The sequence below is a fragment of the Rana temporaria genome, chromosome 2 (assembly GCF_905171775.1).
Source record: "Rana temporaria chromosome 2, aRanTem1.1, whole genome shotgun sequence".
Lineage (NCBI taxonomy): Eukaryota > Metazoa > Chordata > Amphibia > Anura > Ranidae > Rana > Rana temporaria.
The window spans coordinates 254,680,113-254,703,300 of NC_053490.1; the positions used below are offsets into that span (position 1 = coordinate 254,680,113).

Genomic DNA, 23,188 nt, shown 5'->3' on the forward strand with positions numbered 1-23,188 from the left:
ACATTAAATGTAAAATTGGCTTAATGTGAATAACTTTTGGTGTGATTAACCGAGTGAGCTGAAATGTTCAGAATATGTTGGCATAGATAGAGCCTTCTATAGGGTGAAGTTTTAGGGAAATTGGTTAACATTTAAGGTCTTTTTGGTACGTTAAGCTCTCAAAAAAACAAGCTTAATGTCCCTAGTTTGCCTTGTGGAACACCAAATCGCACGAAACGCATAGGATAGGTTTGTAATGTTGAGACATTAAGCTGTGCAAAGTTTCATTGATTGCGGTTTAGGCACTTTTTTGCTTGTTAAGCTACATTAAGCCAATTTCACATTAAATGTTTTAGCATTGTAAAGTATAGCTTAATGTGAATAACTTTTAGTGTAATTAACCAAATAAGCTGAAATTTTCAGAATATATTGGCATGGATAGAGTCTTCTATTGTGTGAAGTTTGGGGGAGATTAGTTAACATTTAAGGTCTTTTATGTACGTTAAGCCACATTAAGCTCCCCAAAAAAGAAGCTTAATGTCCCTAGTTTGCCTTCTGGGACACCAAATCACTTGAAACTTATTGGATAGATTTGGGAAGTTGAGAGCTTAGGCTGTGCAATGTTTCAAGAAAATTGATTGAGGTTAAGGCACATTATGGTACGTTAAGCTCTTTACATTAAATGTTTTAGCATTGTAAAATATAGCTTAACGTGAATAACTTTTGGTGTGATTAACCAAATGAGCTGAAATTTTCAAAATATGTTGGCATAGATACAGCCTTCTATTATGTGAAGTTTAGGGAAAATTGGTTACCATTTAAGGTCTTTTTTGTACGTTAAGCTCTAAAAAAAACAAGCTTAATGTCCCTAGTTTGCCTTGTGGAACACCAAATCGCACAAAACGCATAGGATAGGTTTGGAACATTGAGATCTTAAGCTGTGCAAAGTTTCAGGGCAATTGATTGAGGTTTAGGCACTTTATTGCTCGTTAAGCTACATTAAGCCAATTTCACATTAAATGTTTTAGTATTGTAAAATATAGCTTAATGTTAATAACTTTTGGTGTGATAAACCAATTGAGCTGAAATTTTCAGAATATGTTGGAATGGATATAGTCTTATATTGTGTGAAGTTTGGGGGAAATCGGTTAACATTTAAGGTTTTTTTTGTACGTTAAGCCACATTAAGCTCCCCAAAAAACAAGCTTAATGTCCCTAGTTTGCCTTGTGGAACACCAAATCGCACAAAACTTATAGGGTATGTTTGAAAGGTCGAGATCTCAGGCTGTGCAAAGTTTCAGGGCAATTGATTGAGGTTCAGGCACTTTTTTGCTCGTTAAGCTACATTAAGCCATTTTCACATTAAATGTTTTAGTATGTCCCTAATTGTGATGATTATGGCTAATGCCGCGTACACACGGTCGTTTTATGCGATGTAAAAAAACGAAGTTTTTAAAAACGTCAATTTAATTGACCGTGTGTGGGAGAAAACGTCGTTTTATGTCTTCTGAAAAACGACCAAAAAAAATTGAAGCATGCTTCAATTTTATGTGTCGTTTTTCAAAACGTTGTTTTTTACTTCACAGAAATTGACCGTGTGTAGCAAAAAACGACGTTTCAAACGACGTTTTTACACCCGCGCATGCCCAGAAGCTAGTTATGAAGCGAGCTTCAATGGAAAAACGTGGTGAACGTAACCTCGCTTTGCTAGAGCACTGTGTAAAAATGATGGTGTGTAGGCAACATCGTTTTTGAAAATTGAAGTTTCAAAAACGTCGTTTTTTACTTCACAGAAAACTTAGTTTTTTTACATCGCATAAAACGACCGTCTGTACGCGGCATTACAGCTCATAAAAACCCCAAATCCACAATCTCAGAAAATTAGAATATTACATACAATCAATAAAACAAGGATTGTACATAGAACAATATCGGACCTCTGAAAAGTATAAGCATGCATATGTACTCAATACTTGGTTTGGGCCCCTTTTGCAGCAATTACTGCCTCAATGTGGCGTGGCATGGAAGCGACCAGCCTGTGGCACTGCTGAGGTGTTATGGAAGACCAGGATGCTTCAATAGCGGCCTTCAGCTCTTCTGCATTGTTCGGTCTCATGTCTCTCATCTTTCTCTTGGCAATGCCCCATAAATTCAGGTCAGGTGAGTTTGCTGGCCAATCAAGCACAGTAATCCCATGGTCATTGAACCAGGTTTTGGTGCCTTTGGCAGTGTGGGGAGGTGCCAAGTGCTGCTGGAAAATGAAGTCAGCAACCCAATAGAGCTCGTCTTCGGAAAGGAAGCATGAAGTGCTCCAAAATCTCCTGGTAGATGGCTGCGTTGACCCTGGACTTAATGAAGCACAGTGGACCAACACCAGCAGATGACATGGCTCCCCAAATCAACACGGACTGTGGAAACTTCTCACTGGACTTCAAGCATCTTGCAGTGTGTGCCTCTCCATTCTTCCTCCATACTCTGGGTCCTTGGTTTCCAAATGAGATGCAAAATTTGCTCTCATCAGAAAAGAGGACTTTTGACCACTTTAGCCCAGGTAAGATGCTTCTGACATTGTTTGTTGTTCAGGAGTTGCTTGACAGGAGGAATACGACATTTGAAGCCCATGTCAGGATCTGTCTGTGTGGTGGCTCTTGATGCACTGACTCCAGCATTAGTCCACTCCTTGTGAAAGTCTCCAACACTTTTGAATGGCCTTTTCCTGACAATCCTCTCCAGGCTGCGGTCATCCCTGCTGCTTGTGCACATTTCTTCCACAATTTTCCCTTCCACTTTGGGAACATCCAACTTCTTTTGTAAATACCCTTTGAGTCTTTCCCTCCTTATGGAGGGTGTCAATGATGGTTTTCTGCACAACTGTCAGGTCAGCAGTCTTTCCCATGATTGTGATTCCTACTGAACCAGACTGAGAGACCATTTAAAGCATGGGTCTTCAAAATATGGCCCTCCAGTTGTTCAGGAACTACAATTCCCATCATGCCTAGTCGTGTCTGTGTGTTAGGATTAAGTTCACCTGCTGGTGGCACTATCCTGCTCTGGGCTGTTTGGTGCAGTTCCAGTGTCCACCAGCAGGTGTCTCCTAGAAGCCAGCAGGTTCTGATCAGCCACACCTGGCTCCAACTGCCAGGTGGATATTTAAGGCTGCTCCTCCCTTTCCCCAGTGCGTCACGATTCTGGTCCTTTCCTGTCTGCGACCAGCTTGTGCCCGATAACCTGCCCTTATCCTTATCCATCCTGCACCCTTCTTGCCTTGTTCTTTGCTCTTGTCCCCAGCCGTGTCCCTTTCCTTGCATCCCTGTTGCCTTTTCCCTTATGTTGTAGATTTTGTATATAGATAGCTGTTAGGTTTATTAGTTATTCTTGTTTGCTGGAGTGGTTTATGTTTTCACTGGTTGCTGCGTATGTTTATTGGTGTATGTTCACTGTAAATAAATATCACTTAATACATATATCCTTTGTTTGGTCTCAGTTCCTCTGTGTAGCTACGTGTCTGGTCACCTTAGCTGCTGATCCTGACATAATCGTGACGCCCACTAACGACCAGATCTGCTACACTTGGGGACTGAGAGCCAGTTGATTTGGATTTTTGCTTTTCCTTTCACAATGTTGAGGGTGCAGGTTATTTGCCGTGTGCAACTTGCAGTAGAGGATAAGGATTTGTGTCATTCACTGTGGCAGGATCTAACTGAGGAGGAGCTGCTTGGAAGCATTCTGACTGCACATGCCTTAGCCGTGGAGGGTAGATTTTCATTTGGTCAAGTACAACCTTTCATTCAGGTCTGTTCTGAGCTACTGTTTCAGGTTACCTCTCAGGGCCATGATGTTTTCACTCCTCCATTTACTTTGTACCAGGCTGGATTTTTGGGATGGTTGCTGAAAAATTGTGCAGGTTCATTTCTCCAGCAGTATGCGGCCTATTCACAGCAGGTGGTGTTGGAATGTATTGCTTCTGTGCACTGTTTAATTGAGCAATGTGAGCAAGGGAGAGACAGACTGACTTTAGTTCAACCTCTGCTACAAACTTGGTCAGGGATCATATCCCCAGTGCTAGATAAGTCACATAAGTACCCTGCCACCAGAGGGCACACTTCCCCTGTATGCAATCAATTGAAAGCTACCCCTGCAGTACCGTTATATAGGGGCAACATCTTCCTGTATTTCTGATACTCTTCCCTCTATTCCCCCTAGTACTGTTTCTACCTTCCCACCATCAGCAGTACAGCCTGGTCAGAACAAGGCAACTGCATGCAGTAATCCAATATCTAAGCCTAAGAAAAAGAAACAAAGTTCATCTCCTGCTCTTATATCTGTGCCACTATCCATGTTGCCTGTTGATCCTGTTCCCACCGATCTGGTGCCTGATGCGATCCAGTCCTCCTCCATGCAGACTTCTGTTGCGATCCAGTCCTCCTCCATGTTGCCACCTGCTGATGCGATCCAGTCCTCCTCCATGCAGACTGCTAATGCAATCCAGTCCTCCTCCATGCAGACTGCTGATACGATCCAGTCCTCCTCCATGTTGCCACCTGCAGATGCGATCCAGTCCTCCTCCATGTTGCCGCCTGCTGATGCGATCCAGTCCTTCTCCATGTTGCCGCCTGATGATGCGATCCAGTCCTCCTCCATGTTGCCGCCTGCTGATGCGATCCAGTCCTCCTCCATGTTGCCGCCTGCAGATGCGATCCAGTCCTCCATGTTGCGGCCTGCAGATGCGATCCAGTCCTCCTCCATGTTGCCGCCTGCTGATGCAATCCAGTCCTCCTCCATGCAGACTGCTGATTTGACCCAGTCCTCCTTCATGTTGCCGCCTGATGATGCGACCCAGTCCTCCTCCATGTTGACACATGATGATGCGATCCAGTCCTCCTCCATGCAGACTGCTGATGCGACCCAGTCCTCCTCCATGTTGCCACCTGATGATGCGATCCATGCCTTCTCCATGCTGCCGTCTGTTGCAAAGCCTGCTGCGGGTGATCTGCCATCTGTTGCCAAGCTTGCCACAGCGGGTTCCCGGGCTGCCGCTGATCAGCTTGATTATGCTGATTCCGGGGCTGCCGCCCCTCTGGACTATGTTGATTCCGGGGCTGCCGCCCCTCTGGACTATGTTGATTCCGGGGCTGCCGCCCCTCTGGACTATGTTGATTCCGGGGCTGCCGCCCCTCTGGACTATGTTGATTCCGGGGCTGCCGCCCCTCTGGACTATGCTGATTCCGGGGCTGCCGCCCCTCTGGACTATGCTGATTCCGGGGCTGCCGCCCCTCTGGACTATGCTGATTCCGGGGCTGCCGCCCCTCTGGACTATGCTGATTCCGGGGCTGCCGCCCCTCCGGACTATGCCAAATCTCTACTTGCTGTCAAACTGGTCACTGATTGGGTTAAGCACCAATCTAATTATGTGTCTGAGGCTTCTAAAGATCCAGTGTTATGTGGCCTAAAGGGGTTGTCTGGGTGGGTCAAGATCCCTACATTTGCTCATCCCGAGTTCTTTTTGCAGCTAGATGATCCTGTTGTGCCAAGGCCAGGTGGTCCAGATCTCCCCTTTAAACTTGAGAGCCAAATCTACTGTTACAGCCCCGGTAGTAGAGGTCCCATGGGAAAAGACAGTGTTCCATTTGAGCTTTGTCCTGACCCAGGGGTCATCTCTGCGATCCCTGGGGCATTTGGGGACCCATGTGGGGTAACCTATGCGCTGGGTAGACCCGAGGTACAGTGCAGAGCGGCCTCTAGTAACAGAGGGAGAGAATGTCCAGTTGTGAAGGAATGCCCTGGCATCGGGGTACCTGCACGGACCAGGGACTCTGGCATTGGGCGGTCTGGTGTCCTTTGGTGTCCCAGCATTGGGACACAGGCTGCTTTTAAGAATATACCTTTGGTGTTGCGCCTCCTTAGGGATCTGACCAGCAGAGAACCCAGACAGTTTTGGGACCCCGGCGGCGGGGTCTCACCAGGCCTTCAGACATGGACAGTGGAGTGCTCAGTCAGTTTGCAGATCCTGGTGGTGGGGCCCTATGGAGCGTCCAGAGGCCGCTCCTTAAGGTGGGGAATCTGTTAGGATTAAGTTCACCTGCTGGTGGCACTATCCTGCTCTGGGCTGTTTGGTGCAGTTCCAGTGTCCACCAGCAGGTGTCTCCTAGAAGCCAGCAGGTTCTGATCAGCCACACCTGGCTCCAACTGCCAGGTGGATATTTAAGGCTGCTCCTCCCTTTCCCCAGTGCGTCACGATTCTGGTCCTTTCCTGTCTGCCTGCGACCAGCTTGTGCCCGATAACCTGCCCTTATCCTTATCCTGATCCATCCTGCACCCTTCTTGCCTTGTTCTTTGCTCTTGTCCCCAGCCGTGTCCCTTTCCTTGCATCCCTGTTGCCTTTTCCCTTATGTTGTAGATTTTGTATATAGATAGCTGTTAGGTTTATTAGTTATTCTTGTTTGCTGGAGTGGTTTATGTTTTCACTGGTTGCTGTGTATGTTTATTGGTGTATGTTCACTGTAAATAAATATCACTTAATACATATATCCTTTGTTTGGTCTCAGTTCCTCTGTGTAGCTACGTGTCTGGTCACCTTAGCTGCTGATCCTGACACTGTGAATGTCAGTGTGTTACATTGCCTCATGGGATGTGTGGTTCTACAACAGCTGGAGGACCGTAGTTTGAGGGTCCCTGATTTAAAGGCTCAGGGACCCTTTGCAGGTGTTACGGCTTAATTAGCTGATTAGAGTGGGATACTTTGAGCCTAGAATACTGCACCTTTTCACAATATTCAAATTTTCTGAGATTGTGGATTTGGGGTTTTCATGAGCTGTAAGTCATATTAATCACAATTATGACAAATCACAGCTTGAACTATCTTGCTTTGCATGTAATGAGTCCATCTCATATATTAGTTTCACCTTTTAAGTTGCATTAGTAAAATAAATGAACTTTTGCACGATATTCTAATTTTTCGAGTTTCACCTGTAGTAGTAAGAAGAATCAGGATATGAGGTTGATTTACTAAAACTGGAGAGTATAAAATCTGGTGCAGCTGTTCATGGTAGCCAGTCAGCTTTTAATTTGCACTCTACAGGTTTAAATACATAAGTGGTGAGCAGGGGTTTGATTGGTAATTCAGACCCTGATACCTGGATCATTACCACACTTTGAGAAAGAGAAATGTATTTTAATCAATTTTACAGCTCCGCTACATTGTACAGTAAAAGTCTATATGATTCACTAATCTCTTTTCCTTACAGGTTATAAATATAACTGGCATAACGATTGGTTATGGAATGAGTGATGGATGTGATACAATGATGTCCCAGGTATTTTTTCCATAGGCCTTATTTTATGTTTTACCTTTTTTTGCAAATGGATTCTGTGACCCTTTAGCTGGAGGATGTTGCAATGCCATGGCAACCTAGAGCAGCCTGTTCATTCATTTGTTCATATGGCTGTCTCTTTATTAGGGCCTAATTCTAATGGATCAGGACAACACTGGATGCAAAGCGCCTTGAGGCGATTAAGTTTGCATTTGTTGCTCTATACAAGTTACTCACTCACTCACTCACTCACTCAGGGCCCTATGCGAATGCACATGAGAATGCTCTTGACTCCTTTAATCATATAATTAAGTTAGTAAAAATGATTTTTAGAATGATTTACTTTATATGCAAAACCCATTATCAGCTATACAGACCAACAAATAAGAGAAAGATTGATGTTTTAATGTATGGTGAAGTAAACCAAGCCTTAGGACTTCTCTTAAATCCTTGCCTAGTCTAAAGCCTCATACACACGGTATGATTGTTGGCCAACCGAGCGTCTGATTTTCATCAAAAGGGCGTGTGCCAGGATTTTGTCTTGCATAAGAACAGTGCACAATTGTCATGCCACAAACACGAATGTAGTGACGTACTTTGAAGAATTTCAGCTCTTGTGCTCCACCCTTTGAGCCCCTTCTGCTAATTTCGTGTTTGGGGTGAGCATTAATTCCGAGCATGTGTGTTTGTACTTTCGACTTTTGTGTGACAGATTTGTTTACTGACCATAGGAAAATCAGATGTCAAACCGTTGTCCGCCAAAAATTTACTAGCCTGTCATCCAACATTTGTTGGCTGAAAGTTGGACAACAATTGTCAAAAGGAGCATACTAAAGCCTGGTACACACGATTGGATTTTTCGCGGACAAAGCATAGGACTTTTGTCCAAAGGCATTGCCTGTGAACTTGTATTGCATACAAACAGCAAAGAATTGTTGGCCAACAAACAGGAAACAACGTGTTTTTTCAGCTAATGTTGTGTTATGGTGAGCATTGCTTCTGAGCATACGTGTTTGTACTTTGGAGTTTTACCCGAAGGACTTTTGTACACACGATCGGAAAATCCGACAACACACATTTGTTGTCATAAAATTTTAAAGCATGCTATCCAACATTTGTTGGGGGAAAATCCGACAACAATTGTCCGATGGAGCATACAAATGTTCTGATTTTCCGACAACAGGCTGTTAAGGTAGCTTTAAGTCAGGAGTGCCCAACCTTTTGAAGAGCGAGGGCCATTTAAGCAACTTGGTAACTGTTGCGGGCCACAATGAGCGGAGCAGGCGAATGACAGGTCCGTGTCTACTCTGCATACTGCAGAGCGGACTTGGACGCAGCCCACTTTACTCTATGGGCCTTCCAACCTGATCCGTCCAGATGTAAGGGGATGGATTCCCTTCTTTTTTTTAGCAGATCGAATTGGAGGTAGGCAGGTGTACATGGACACAGGCCCATTTACATCTGCTCCTCCATAGAAGTGAATAGAGGGTCTGATTGGGTCAGACTGATCATGTGAAAGGGGCCGGAGGCTGTTTTCACACTGATGTGCTGCGGTTTACCCACACTGTGGATGCAGTGCAGTGTTCCTGCAGCTTTCCTGCGGGTTAGCTGCATTTTGCCATAAACTTCTATTATATCTTGCAGATGTGGTACACTTTCAGAAAGCGAACCAAACCCGCAGGTAAATAAAGTCTATCAGTTTGAAAGCAGCCCAGTAACCACTGCAGAACAGATATGCCAATATATACACTGTGATTTTAGTAATAAACTTACCTTTAATAACAGTCGTCCATTCAGGTATTGCTGGCTGTTGCTGTCCCAGGCAGAGTACATCTGGTATCACTCCGCCTGTGACAGGAGCCAACATTATACAGGAAGCATTGGCTTATGTTGCCGCCTGCATTCTCTACCACCCGCTTCATTCACAAGACTGATGCTCTGGAATACAGGGTTGGAAACCCGAGATCTGGGCTTGCCAACCAGCCATCCCAGAGCAGGAGGTCGCAGCCACATCAGAGGGTGCCACGCAGGGCCGATCCTGGGCGGGTGCACTGGGTGCCCGGCACCCGGGCGCCCAGAGGGGAGAGGCGCCGAGGTGTCAGACTGTCAGAGGGCTTCCCTCCCTCCTCCTCTCCTTGATCCGTGCGTTGCCAAAGCTTCGTTATGTGTAGCAAACACACGCACAGTGAGTGACAGTAGCATTGTTGTTAGGAGCGCCAGGAGGAGCCGCAGCCGCCCGCTTACATTTACTTGTGGCTTCACTCCGAGTGGCGCGTCAATCGCCTTTCTCGGAGGAAGCCGCGGACGGACTGCAACTCCCAGAAGCCACAGCGGCGGCCGTCACTGGCGCCGTGGCTTCTGGGAGTTGTAGTCCGCGGCTTCCTCCGAGAAAGGCGATTGACGCGCCGCTCGGAGTGAAGCCACAAGTAAATGTAAGCGGGCGGCTGCGGCTCCTCCTGGCGCTCCTAACAACAATGCTACTGTCCCTCACTGTGCGTGTGTTTGCAAATTGCTAGTGTGCTTGTGCTGAGAGTCTTCCTCAAGGAAGGAGAAGAAAGAAATGTTTCTAATCTTTTTTTTTTTTTTTCAGCTGCAGGGGTCTGCCTGGGCACGCTGCTTGCTGCAGTCAGTGCATGTAATTGACCCCAGCACATGAGCATCGCCATCACCCCCCCCCCCCAACAATGGAGGAGGCCATGCAACCTGCAGGGAGGAGAACCTGTCTTGCTGAGCTGGCAGCTGCCATTGGACCATGGCTGAGGTGATAGACCCTGACCCCCACATGATCATTCTATTTATTTCCCCCCTGCTGGGAGCTGCCCTATTACCTACGGGTCCTTCTGGAAGCTAGCCATGGCCTACAGGCCAGCATAACCCACAGGTCCGCGGCCAGCTCCCTGCAGGACCCACAGGTCCTGCTGGCCCCTGACCTGTGGGTCCCGCTGGCCCCTGACCTGTGGGTCCCGCTGCCCCCTGACCTGTGGGTCCCGCTGCCCCCTGACCTGTGGGTCCCGCTGGCCCCTGACCTGTGGGTCCCGCTGGCCCCTGACCTGTGGGTCCCGCTGCCCCCTGACCTGTGGGTCCCGCTGCCCCCTGACCGCACCAGGTGACACCAACCCTAGCGATGCCACTGCTTGTTTGTGTCTCGCACATCGCAAGCTTTGGTCTGAAATTCCTGGCAGCACTGTAACAAAGTCCCGCCTCCTGTGAGATAGACGGAACACCAATCCAATGCAGTAAAATTGAATCAGTGTGACGTGTATCATAGAAGCCACAAGCTGGTCTACAGTGGCTACAGTGGATGCCCGGGAGATTCAAATCCAAGCGCTGTGACAGCAGGAGATCGTCGCTGCTCTGTTTGATCCTGGAGCACTGACAGGCTGCAATTGGCACCGATGAGCTGGATTTGGTGGGCACTGGTAGGCTGCATTTGATGCCATGATTTCTTGTATCATTTCCACAGTCTCTGACCATCTCTTGTATAATTTCCGCAGTCTCTTACCATCTCTTGTATCATGCCTGCAGTCTCTGACCATCTCTTGTATCATGCCTGCAGTCTCTGACCATCTCTTGTATCATACCTGCAGTCTCTGATCATCTCTTGTTTCATGTCTGCAATCTCTGACCATCTCTTGTTTCATGTCTGCAGTCTCTGACCATCTCTTGTTTCATGTCTGCAGTCTCTGACCATCTCTTGTTTCATGTCTGCAGTCTCTGACCATCTCTTGTTTCATGTCTGCAGTCTCTGACCATCTCTTGTTTCATGTCTGCAGTCTCTGACCATCTCTTGTTTCATGTCTGCAGTCTCTGACCATCTCTTGTTTCATGTCTGCAGTCTCTGACCATCTCTTTTACCATGTCCGCAGTCTCTGACCATCTCTTTTACCATGTCTGCAGTCTCTGACCATCTCTTGTATCATGTTTTCAGTCTCTGACCATCTCTTGTATCATGCCTGCAGTCTCTGACCATCTCTTGTATCATGTTTTCAGTCTCTGACCATCTCTTGTATCATACCTGCAGTCTCTGACCATCTCTTGTTTCATGTCCGCTGTCTCTGACCATCTCTTTTACCATGTCTGCAGTCTCTGACCATCTCTTTTACCATGTTTTCAGTCTCTGACCATCTCTTGTATCATGCCTGCAGTCTCTGACCATCTCTTGTATCATGTCTGCAGTCTCTGACCATCTCTTGTATCATGTCTGCAGTCTCTGACCATCTCTTGTACCATGTCTGCAGTCTCTGACCATCTCTTGTACCATGTCTGCAGTCTCTGACCATCTCTTGTACCATGTCTGCAGTCTCTGACCATCTCTTGTACCATGTCTGCAGTCTCTGACCATCTCTTGTACCATGTCTGCAGTCTCTGACCATCTCTTGTACCATGTCTGCAGTCTCTGACCATCTCTTGTACCATGTCTGCAGTCTCTGACCATCTCTTGTACCATGTCTGCAGTCTCTGACCATCTCTTGTACCATGTCTGCAGTCTCTGACCATCTCTTGTACCATGTCTGCAGTCTCTGACCATCTCTTGTACCATGTCTGCAGTCTCTGATCATCTCTTGTACCATGTCTGCAGTCTCTGACCATCTCTTGTACCATGTCTGCAGTCTCTGACCATCTCTTGTACCATGTCTGCAGTCTCTGACCATCTCTTGTACCATGTCTGCAGTCTCTGACCATCTCCTGTACCATGTCTGCAGTCCCTGACCATTTCCTGTACCATGTATGTAGTATGTCTGTGGGCTCTTTCTACCAGACTCTCTAACAGAAGCCCTCTCTGTGTCCATCAGAGAGACCCCCCCAGGTCCCATTAGTGTACTCCAGTGGCGGCTGGTGCTCCATTTTTTTGGGGGGGCGCAAACCACAACCCAACCCCCCCCCATCACTCGCCCGCAATAGGGCCTACAGACAGACAGGCAGATAGATAGATAGATAGATGGATAGATAGATAGATAGACAGACATGTAGATAGATAGATAGACAGACATGTAAATAGATAGATAGACAGACATGTACATAGACAGACAGACAGACATGTACATAGATAGACAGATAGATAGATAGATAGAGACAGACATGTAGATAGATAGACAGACATGTAGATAGATAGATAGATAGATAGATAGATAGATAGATAGATAGAGACAGACATGTAGATAGATAGACAGACATGTAGATAGATAGATAGATAGATAGATAGATAGATAGATAGATAGATAGATAGATAGATACAGACATGTAGATAGATGGATATGAAGATAGATAGATAAGAGAGAGGGAGATGTATCACTGTACTCCCCCAGGGATTTAGTTAATGAATAAGAGAAGTATTAGATCGGAACCAGTCCCCCATGGCCCCCCTCCTCTCCCCTCTCCTGCCTGACACATGTCTCTCTGACACAGCACACAGTCGGGTGAATGGCTCTGGCTGAATGCTGATTTTAGGGCAGAGTTGAAGCAGCAGGGCGCTCTGGATACAGATAGACCTGTATACTGGAGTCTGTAAAGCATGGCAGTAGCAGGACACAGTGCTGGGATCCCTCGTGTGGTATACAGTCAGGAGATGATGTTTAATTAGCACATGGTCGGGTAAATGACTGAAGTTGATTCCCGGGGCACAGAAGCAGATCACCCTCCCCCTCCCTCTCTCCACCTGTAGTCCGATCATTCCAGATCACAGTACAAGGTGCTGCTGTATTATTATTATTATTATTATACAGGATTTATATAGCGCCAACAGTTTGCGCAGCGCTTTACATCAGGGAAGACAGTACAGTCACAATACAATCAATACAGGAGGGATCAGAGGGCCCTGCTCGTTAGAGCTTACAATCTAGAAGGGAGGGTCAAGTGGAACAAAGGGTAGTTAGCTGTGGGGGATGATCAGATGGACTCAAATGAAAAAACAGTTATGTGTGGGTAGGGTAGGCTTCTCTGAAGGACACTGACAGGGTAACACATTCTCTGCTCAGATCAGTACCTTGCTCAATGCTTCCTTCATTGACGATCAGGGAGCCGATTTCCATGCTGGCACAGAAAGTGAAACCAGAAGTGATGTCGCTGCTCGGGCAAAGCACCGCCCATATCCTACGGCGGTGCCAATCCACAGAAATATATGAAGGAGAATGACCAATACGAGTGTAGAGGCACTGTGCAGTGCGCCCCAAAGCCTCACAAAACCCCTCAAATTAAGCATCTTGCTTGTAATCACGGGATTGCATTGGCATCACGCTTTTATAGAGCACTGGGGCCGGCGCTCCTACACAGTACACAGTGCACTTTTTTTTTTAAAGGGACATTTTTTTTTTTTTTTAAGGGATTTTTTTTTTTTTGACTAGCTGTGGGGGGAGGGGGGGCGGCGCCCGGGCGCCCCCTATGGACGGGCCGCCACTGGTGTACTCTCTTCCTGTAATTTGTTTATTGTTAAGAGATCATTGGAGGATCCCAGGATAATGAAGACTTCTTAAGGGAGCATCTCTGAGTCGTTGCCATAGAAACATTTGTAATGGGGAGGAGTTAGTAAGATGACCACGCCCATGTGGGGGCGCCAGAAATATTTCTGCACCCAGGCGCCTGTGACCCTAGGATCGGCCCTGGTGCCACGGGCCACATGTGTCCCCCGGGCCACTGGTTGGGCACCCCTGCTTTAAGTGTTAGGTAATTACCTAATTGGGAGTAGGTAATAAATGAAAGTTAAAGAATGTAGATCATTACCTTTTAACTAATTCACGTTCAATATTCAACCATAACTTATCATTAGAATATACAATCCAACTGCTTCATCTGATCTAGTAATGATGCATAGTAGTAGAGGCTAACATCCGGAAGATTCATACCTCCTTTCGCTCTCACCGAGGTCATAATCGAAAATGCAACCCTAGGTTTTTTCCTTTCCAGATCAAGTTGTTTAATTTCGAGTTGACTTGATTAAAAAACATTGCTGGTAATGGGATTGGAAGGGATCGGAGGTAATATAACATTTTTGGTAGTGTTTGCATCTGAGGCCCCGTACTCACGACCAAACATGTCTGCTGAAACTGGTCCGCGGACCAGTTTCAGCAGACATGTTTGGCCGTGTGTAGGCACGAGCGGACCATTTTCGGGCGGATCGGACAGGTTTCCAGCGGACAACTGTTTCCTGGACTTGCTTTAAAACAGTCCGCTGGAAACCTGTCCCCCCGACATGTACGGTCGTCTGTACAGACCTACCGTACATGTCCGGCCGCCCGCCATCCCTCGCATGCGTCGAATGACTTTGACGCATGCGTGGAAGCATTTTAAAGGCAGGCCGCCCACGTCGCCGCGTCATTGTCGCGGCGACACCACGTCATCGACGCGGCGACACCGCGGACACGCCCCGCGTATTGTTTACGCGCGGACTTCTGTTCGATGGTGTGTACAGCCATCGAACAGGAGTCCCCAGGCAGACATGTCCGATGAAAACGGTCCGCGGACCGGTTTCATCGGACATGTCTGCTCGTGAGTACAAGGCCTTATAGGATAGGTGGATCATGCTAACTTTTTATATATATTACCACTCTATAATATCCAAAACCTACACAAATTAGTGTATAAGTAATGTGAGCTCTGTTCTCTATAGGTATAGTGGGCCAGATTCACAGAAGAAGTACGCCGGAGTATCTGCTGATACTCCGGCGTACTTTTAAATTTGCCGCGTCGTATCTTTAGTTTGAATTCTCAAACCAAGATACGACGGCTTCTAGCAAAATGAGGAAAGAAAACTGGACAGCCGCACTCCAAAATGACTTAAAAAAAGTTGTCTTTTATTTTCAACTGTACACACACAGTCACCGCAACCAACAAGAACAGGACAGCCGACGCATTTCGCACTTGTAATTAGTGCTTAATCATGGTTTCTGCCTTCGATTCGACAGGCATACGGCTTCGTACGCCTTCGGATCCTAGGTGTAATACTTCGGCGCCCGCTGGGTGGAGTTTGCGTCGTTTTCCGCGTCGGGTATGCTAATTAGCTGTTTACGGCGATCCACGAAGGTACGAATCAAGCACTTGCCCGTAAAACTTGCGGCAGTGTAACATAAATGCAATACGTTACGCCGCCGGAATTCTACGTGAATCTGGCCCAGTATATCCAAACCTGTCATATAAATGCCAGTTCAAATTATGCATGCCATGAACAACAATTCTAGTGATCAAAGTGCTTGTGCCCAATACAAAATAAATTCAATTAAGAAAATATATTAAATATGAAAAATATATAAAATATATATTAGTTCATTTATTTCTTCATTAAGTTTTTGTAGAAGGGGAGTATGATTAGGGGAAGCTTTATGTTCTTTATCATATTTAGAAATATTAGCTAATAGGTTGTTTACTGCCTGAGTTCTTCTCTTTTTATCCCTAGAGGCTATCTGAATTAGTAATCCTCTGGCATATGCTTTATGAGCGCAACATAAACTAGTAGTAGAGGCATAATCATTATCATTAAAGGGGTGGTTCCCCCTAAAACAAATTTCTAACAATACATTCGGAAGACTGCTTACACTGCGGGTAGGCTGGCTTTTTTTTTTTTTTCGTACATACCTCGATCATATCGCATATCGCCGTTTCATCTCTCGGCTTCCGGGTATGAGTCTTGCTGGACCTAGTTGATTGACGTTCCTCCGACCGGCGCATACTGCGCGTCACGACTTTCCGACAGAAGCCGAACGTCATTGCGCAGGCGCCATATAGAGTCGGCTCTATACGGCGCCTGCGCAGCGACGTTCGGCTTCTTTCGGAAAGTCGTGACGTCAAGTATGCGTCGGTCGGAGGAACGTCAATCAACTAGGAACGCCCACCGCCACAAGACTCATACCCGGAAGTCGAGGGATGAAACGGCGATATCGAGGTATGTACGGAAAAAAAAAAAAGCCAGCCTACCCGCAGTGTAAGCAGTCTTCCAAATGTATTGTTAGACATTTGTTTTAAGGGGGAACCACCGCTTTAATATTGAAAAATTCTTCTAATCTTTCCTTCATCACTGCGATAGGATATACATATTTTTCCTCCATAGTGAGCAGTTAGGAGATTGTTGTCCTAGATCAGTGATGGCGAACCTTGGCACCCCAGATGTTTTGGAACTACATTTCCCATGATGCTCATGCACTCTATAGGGTAGTTGAGCATCATGGGAAATGTAGTTCCAAAACATCTGGGGTGCCAAGGTTCGCCATCACTGTCCTAGATCAATGCTCATCGAATATGGAGCATGGTAGGATCATGTTATGTTGTGTATTTGGGCCGTTGATTATTTGCAGTAGAAATCTATCAGTGATGAAAAAATCGATCCGTGAATACGTTTTGTGCACATTAGAGTAGAAGGTATAGTCCTTTTCTGTTGAATGAAGGCATCTCCATGGGTCATGAAGGTCTTCAGGTAGAAATATGTTTTTCAAACTCTTTCTTTTGGAATGAGATTCCTTAGAGGTATCTATGGATGAGTCCATTGGGGCATTAAAGTCTCCACAAATTATAACATTTACTTTTTGAAATTTATTGACAGTTCTTAGAATCTTTTGGAGGTATTGCTGAGGATTTTTATTGGGGTCATATACATTGACAATTGTCAATATTGAGTTTTCAATATTTTCTACCAAAATAATATAACGCCCTTGGGAATCTGTTTTTGGGGTTGAAAGGAAATAGAGGCCCAGATTCACAGACATCGGCGCATATTTATGCCGCCGTAGCGTATCTTCTTTATGCTACGCCGACGCAGCGCAGAGAGGCAAGCACCAAATTCACAAAGCACTTGCCACCAAATCTGCGCTGGGTTTCTTAGGCGTAAGTTGTCGTAAGTGGAAGTGGGCATGAGTAATGCAAATGAGGCATCCCATGGACGCATCTCAGTGCGCATGCTCAGAATCACTACTCCCTAAGATACGCCGGATCACTGCCTACGACGTGAACGTAACCTACACCTAGTCATATTCACGTACAACGTAAACAACAAAAGATACGACAGCTTGTGTTCCCTGGTCCATACCTTTGCATGGGTTGCGCCTCATATATGGGGAATAACTTTACGCCGGACGTACGACTTACGCAAACCGCGTATATTATGCGCCGGGCGCAACTACGTTCGTGAATCGACGTATCTCCCTCATATCTATATTTGAATAGGAAATCAATGGGAGCGCCACATGCGTCCAGCGTAAATATGCGCCCACGATACGCCGACGTAGGCAAGTTACGTCAGTCGGATGAAGCCTATTTTCAGGCGTATCTTAGTTTCTGAGTCAGGCGCACAGATACGACGGCGCATATTTGCACTTACGCGGCGTATCTCGAGATACGTCGGCGCAAGTGCTTTGTGAATCAGGGCCAGAGTCTTTAATGATCGTGACAACACCCTTTTTCTTCTTCCGATTGTTCGACAAGAATATGTGCAGGAATTTATAATTGGGAAAATTTAGGGGGATTGTCTCTTGAGAAGCTAGTTTGACTCCTGTATGCAGATAATATCACTGCCATATTTTAAGGTGTAATTCCATATAGCCTTTCATTTAAAGGGGTTATTGAGACCCTTTACATTTAATGACAACATTTTAAGATTCGCCATGTTGAGGGTATAATTTGCATAGATAGAGTCTAGATCTTGTACATAGTAGAGCCATTGTGATTATAGTAGTGTCTAGAGCAGTGTAATTTCCAAAGAGGGAGAAAGACAATAAGGTATCTTTGAAAAGATTAGACTCAGGGTCTAGAACAGAATGAAACTTGTAAGAACTGAAGAGTTCTCTTAAACTCTTGTGTGCATTGCAACTTGCACTATTGATGTGGGGGCAGTGGCGTCTCCAGCTTTCATATTTAGGGGGGGCACATGGGGGGACAGGGAAAAAAGTAGGGGGGCCAACTATAAAATGCAATTTTATATATATACAGTATATATATATAAAATCTCCTGGGGCCCTTTACTACGATCCCACAACGGGCCCTTTTACATGTTCTGTCGTGAGCTCCCTTCCTACTATACTGGGGCCCCCCAGGGTGGCAGAAAACAAGAGATATATGTCACCAGCACACCAAGAAAATATAAGGGTCCAAAGCAGTGGGAGAACTTTCAGGGTTGCAAAGGTTGTCTTGCCACCGGGCCCTGGTGTTCTGCCACTGTGGGGTTCCCCAGCTGTCCTGTCCCTGCTATTTACAGAGCTGGTCTGGCGTCTGTCTCCTTGGCAGCGGCGGCAGTCTATTAGGTCCTAGTGCTGGTGACATTATGGGTGCATGCAGGGGAAGGCTGGCACTATTGGTTATAGAGAACTGAGCCCCCAGCTGGTCACCTAGCAGCAGTAATGCTGTATAACCTTCTCTGTTGACATGCTGATCGGCATGTGATCCAGGTGATGCTCCCAGTCAGATCTAATAAACACAATATTTATTAGCATCAAGAGTACAACCACATATATATATATATAATCAAACGTATGTTCCGCAGCCGTGTGGGCTCTATGCCTGTAAAGTGTGGGCTTTGATCAATAAAATCTCTGATATTTAACACTAGGATTTGACTAAGAGCATCACCTGGATTGCATCACGATCAGCATGTCAGAGAAGGGTCCACTGCTGCTAAGCAACCTGCAGGGAGCTCAACTGTCTACAACCAATAGAGATGGGCTCGGGTGTGTTTGAAATCCCACATGCCCGATCCCGCCAGGAAGCCGACACTCCACATCGCTAATCACAGGCAGTGAGACCTTTCCTGATCTGTGCAGCTGCGGACAGAGAAATGTCTCACTGCCTGTGATTAGCGCTGTGCAGTGTGGGCTTCCTGGCAGGCTCTGGCATGTGGAATTTTGAACATGCCCAGCCCATCTCTAACAACAAATTGTGCTGGCCCTCCTGTACATCAGCCCCATAAAGTAACCAGCTCTGGGTTCCAATGTCCTGCCGCCGCTGCCATGGAGACAGAGACCAGTGCTGTGAATAGCCGAGACAGGACAGTAACTCTGGTTGTTCCAGCACTGGTCCACACTGGGACGATTCCCCCATCCACCTATAATGTGTAGATGGGGGAATTGGATCATTTCTTTTTTTTTTTTATTCAACCTAATAGTTGAATGAAAAATAGTGATCAATGTATGGGCTGCCTAAGAGCTAAGACCAGCCATAGACATTTTAAATCTCAGCTGGTTCAGCAGGAACTGGCTGAGATTTGAACCATTAATGAGCAGATTCTCTTATGATTATCACCAGTGGTTGCTGTATAGAATACAATTGCTGGGCAGGAGGGATATTCCCGTCAGCACTGTTTGTGTTGATGGGGGAATCATGCAAGTTTCTTTCCTGCAATCTGTGGATGTAGGAAAAAAAATTGCATTGTGTATTACCTGCCTAACTGAAAGTGAAAGTGTAACAGAATGGCCCGTGACACCCAGAGACTTTTGAAGGATGGGGTTTACTCCTGTGCCAGCGTCACTATGCCCTTTTGGGCATAGGGTGACTGAGAAATGATAATTATAAATTACATGAGATGGGACATTACTGATAATTCATGTATTGCAGGATATCTTGAAATATTACAAGTTGTTAAAGTCTGACTCCGACAGGTCAATAGAGTGTTTTCATTCAATGGGGGGGACACATGCTTTTGAGGTGTTAATTGAGTCTGCTCCTAGACATTCCTTTGTGTGATGCTAATACTGTTTTGTGTCCATTGTGCTAATTAGGTCTTCTCCTAAGACCTGTTCATTGTGTATGCTAATGACACTGTTAAGATGTGGAATGTGAATGTGTCAAGCTGTAGTAATTAACCCCTCTAAATGCGGAGCCAGACCGTCTGGGTAATAAGTAGTAATTAACTCATCGGAATGTTATTATCTAAAATAATGTGTATGAAGCCCCCCATTGTGTGATGTGTGGGTGGAGTGTGTCTTTGTCCCTGTGATTAACTGTAACATGCTTGTACTGTATATAACAAAGCTAAGTTACCATTAAAGGATTCATTCATTCATTTTGGAGCCAGTACCAGAGCTTGTTTTGTCTCGTTTATTCTGGGAAATGAAATGGGTCGTGTCTGATGTCTGTCGGACTGTCGGATAACCTGTCATGGGGCGATGGATTGGAATATCGTAAACGGTGGTGACCGTTACAGAAAGTAAATTGTGAATGTCTTGAAAGAACATGAGAGGGGGAGGGAGACAGATGGGGGAGAGAAGGGATGGAGATAATGCAGTTCAGTGATTACAGTGTACTGCAGTCTGCAGTGCACACACATACCCACGGTCCAGGCTAGAATCTCAGGCATCATTCACACACATGCTGCTAATTTTCATATTTCCTGAACACACATCCCCTCTCTTCAGATACAGCACACCGAGATAGTGTGGGCGGGACTGAAAGGAGAAGGAGGAGGAGCTTTATTCCTCCCTGCTCATATGTGAGGAGAGTGGGGGGGTGGCTAGACTCGCTGGGCTGTAAAAGAGTGTCATAGACTGACACTTGGCTCAGCTTGCAGTCACCACTCTCGGAATTTACAGGCTGGTTCTCCTGTCCTAAGGACGGGAGAAATCAGTCTGTTTTTTCAGTAACTGAGATGAAGGCTTGGGCCCCCCTCCCCCACAGTGCTCATGGAGTCCTTTCTGCAACTCGCTCTTCTCCGTGCCAATGAGGATGCAGGGGAAGGAGCAAATCGGGCGGCTGTGGTTGTGTGAACGCTCGCATTATGCAGTGTCAGCGAGCAGAGGGAGGGGGGAGGAATGCCCCGCAGAGCTGACTGGGGACGCTCTCCCTCTCAGGAGAGACTGTTACTCCAGCGGCGGCCCAAAAAAAAAAAAAAGCAAAAAAAAAAAAAAATTTTTTTTTTTTTGGGGGGGCACATGGTGGGGCACAGCATAATGTTGGGGGGGTCAGGGCCCCCTCTGGCCCCCCCCTAGAGACGCCTCTGTGTGGGGGTAGGGTTAGCTTAAAGCTGAAGAACATAGGGCAACCCTGATTAATGTAATCTTGAGGCGAATCATAATTTCTTACATTGAAGGAGTAAGGGAAATATAGAACTCTTTTAAAGAATTACATTTATGCGTTACTTGTGTTCCATTGGGTAGCAATTTTCCCTGGAGGATTTTTGTAAGAGGTGACAACCTCATCCTGCGGGAGTAGATCTCATGTTTGCAACATTTTTAGACCTTGTTCAATCATATGGATTGAGTGGGATGCGCTGTTTTGATCTATCATCAATTTGGTGGGAAACTCCCATTTGTATATTTTGTGGTTATGTAATATTTCGGTGATGGGGTTCAGGATTTTACGAGCTTGAATGGTCGCTTGGGAACGATCCGAATACAAGATTATCCCTGTATAAGGGTCTGGGAGCATTGGGCCATATCCTCAAAAGGGATACGCCGGCGTAAGCCGTCGTATCCCTGGTTCTAACTTTGGAACTGATCCACAGAATCAGTTTTCCAAAGTTAGGCAGAAGATCCGACATGTGTAAGGGACTTACACTGCCGGATCTTAGGATGCAGTACCGCATCCGCCGCTGGGGGCATTTTGAGTCGAAATGCCGTTTCGGGTATGCAAATTAGCACTTAGGGCGATCCACAAAGCTTTTCAGCTTCGTTTTTTCGCCGTAAGTTTTAGTTTGCAAGTGTAAAATTAGGGCTGCTTTTACAAAGTGCAAAGTTAGTAACACCATGTAAAAGCACATTCAAGCGACGGCATTTGGTATGCATTCCTGAGGGAGAACTCCACGGCAATTTGTAAAATCAAAACCGGCATGGGTTCCCCCCCCAGGAGCATACCAGGCCCTTAGGTCTGGTATGGGTTGTAAGGAGACCCCCCCTACGCCGAAAAATCGACCTAGGGGGTCCCCCTACAATCCATACCAGACCCGTATCCAAAGCACGCTACCCGGCCGGCCAGGAATGGGAGTGGGGACGAGCGAGCGCCCCCCCCTCCTGAGCCGTACCAGGCCGCATGCCCTCAACATGGGGGGGTTGGGTGCTCTGGGGCAGGGGGGCGCACTGCGGGCCCCCCCACCCCAGAGCACCCTGTCCCCATGTTGATGAGGACAGGACCTCTTCCCGACAACCCTGGCCGTTGGTTGTCGGGGTCTGCGGGCGGGGGCTTATCGGAATCTGGGAGTCCCCTCAAATAAGGGGGCCCCCATATACCGGCCCCCCACCCTAAGTGAATGGATATGGGGTACATCGTACCCCTACCCATTCACCTGGAGGCAAAGTGATAGTTATTAAACACACGACACAAGGGTTTTTAAAATCATTTATTAGTCTTCTCCGGAGGCCCCCCCTGTATTCTTTAGCTCTAATACCAGGGGGGGCTTCTTCTTCCGCTCTCCGGGGGTCTTCTCCACTCTCCGGGGGGGGCTTCTTCTTCCGCTCTCCGGGGGGGTCTTCTCCGCTCTCTGGGGGTCTTCTATCTTCGCCTCTCTCCGCTGTTGACTCGGCGCACCCCGGTTCTTCTCCAGCTGTCCGGTGCCTTCTCCTTCAGCGCTGGCTGCCTGCTATCTTCGTGTGTTAGCTCAATTACTAGCAGGCAGCCAGCACGGTCTTCTGTGACGTCATCTTCTTCTCTTCTCTTCTTCTCCCTTCTTCCAAAGTTGACCCGACGCCACGTGGTGGGTGCCTACCCACGTGGGTACCTACCGGAGCACGATGGGACGGTGAGGCCTATATAAATCGGATGCAAGGCGCGCTTCCATCATTGCAGTGAGAAGAGGCGTCGGGTCAACATCGGAAGAAGGGAGAAGAAGAGAAGAGAAGAAGATGACGTCACAGAAGACCGTGCTGGCTGCCTGCTAGTAATTGATCTAACACACGAAGATAGCAGGCAGCCAGCGCTGAAGGAGAAGGCACCGGACAGCTGGAGAAGAACCGGGGTGCGCCGAGTCAACAGCGTAGAGCGGCAAAGATAGAAGAAGA

The 23,188-nt window shown here is 46.7% G+C and overlaps 1 protein-coding gene across 1 annotated transcript in view; it reads left to right on the forward strand.

The window, feature by feature from the left end:
* The window catches only part of LOC120926663 (multidrug and toxin extrusion protein 2-like), a 243,587-nt gene that overhangs the window by 43,694 nt on the left and 176,705 nt on the right, over nucleotides 1-23,188 (forward strand). The window contains exon 3 of the mRNA XM_040336787.1: nucleotides 7,224-7,292. Within this exon, the coding sequence (XP_040192721.1) occupies nucleotides 7,224-7,292 (69 nt within the window). The remainder of the gene's footprint in view (nucleotides 1-7,223; nucleotides 7,293-23,188) is intronic.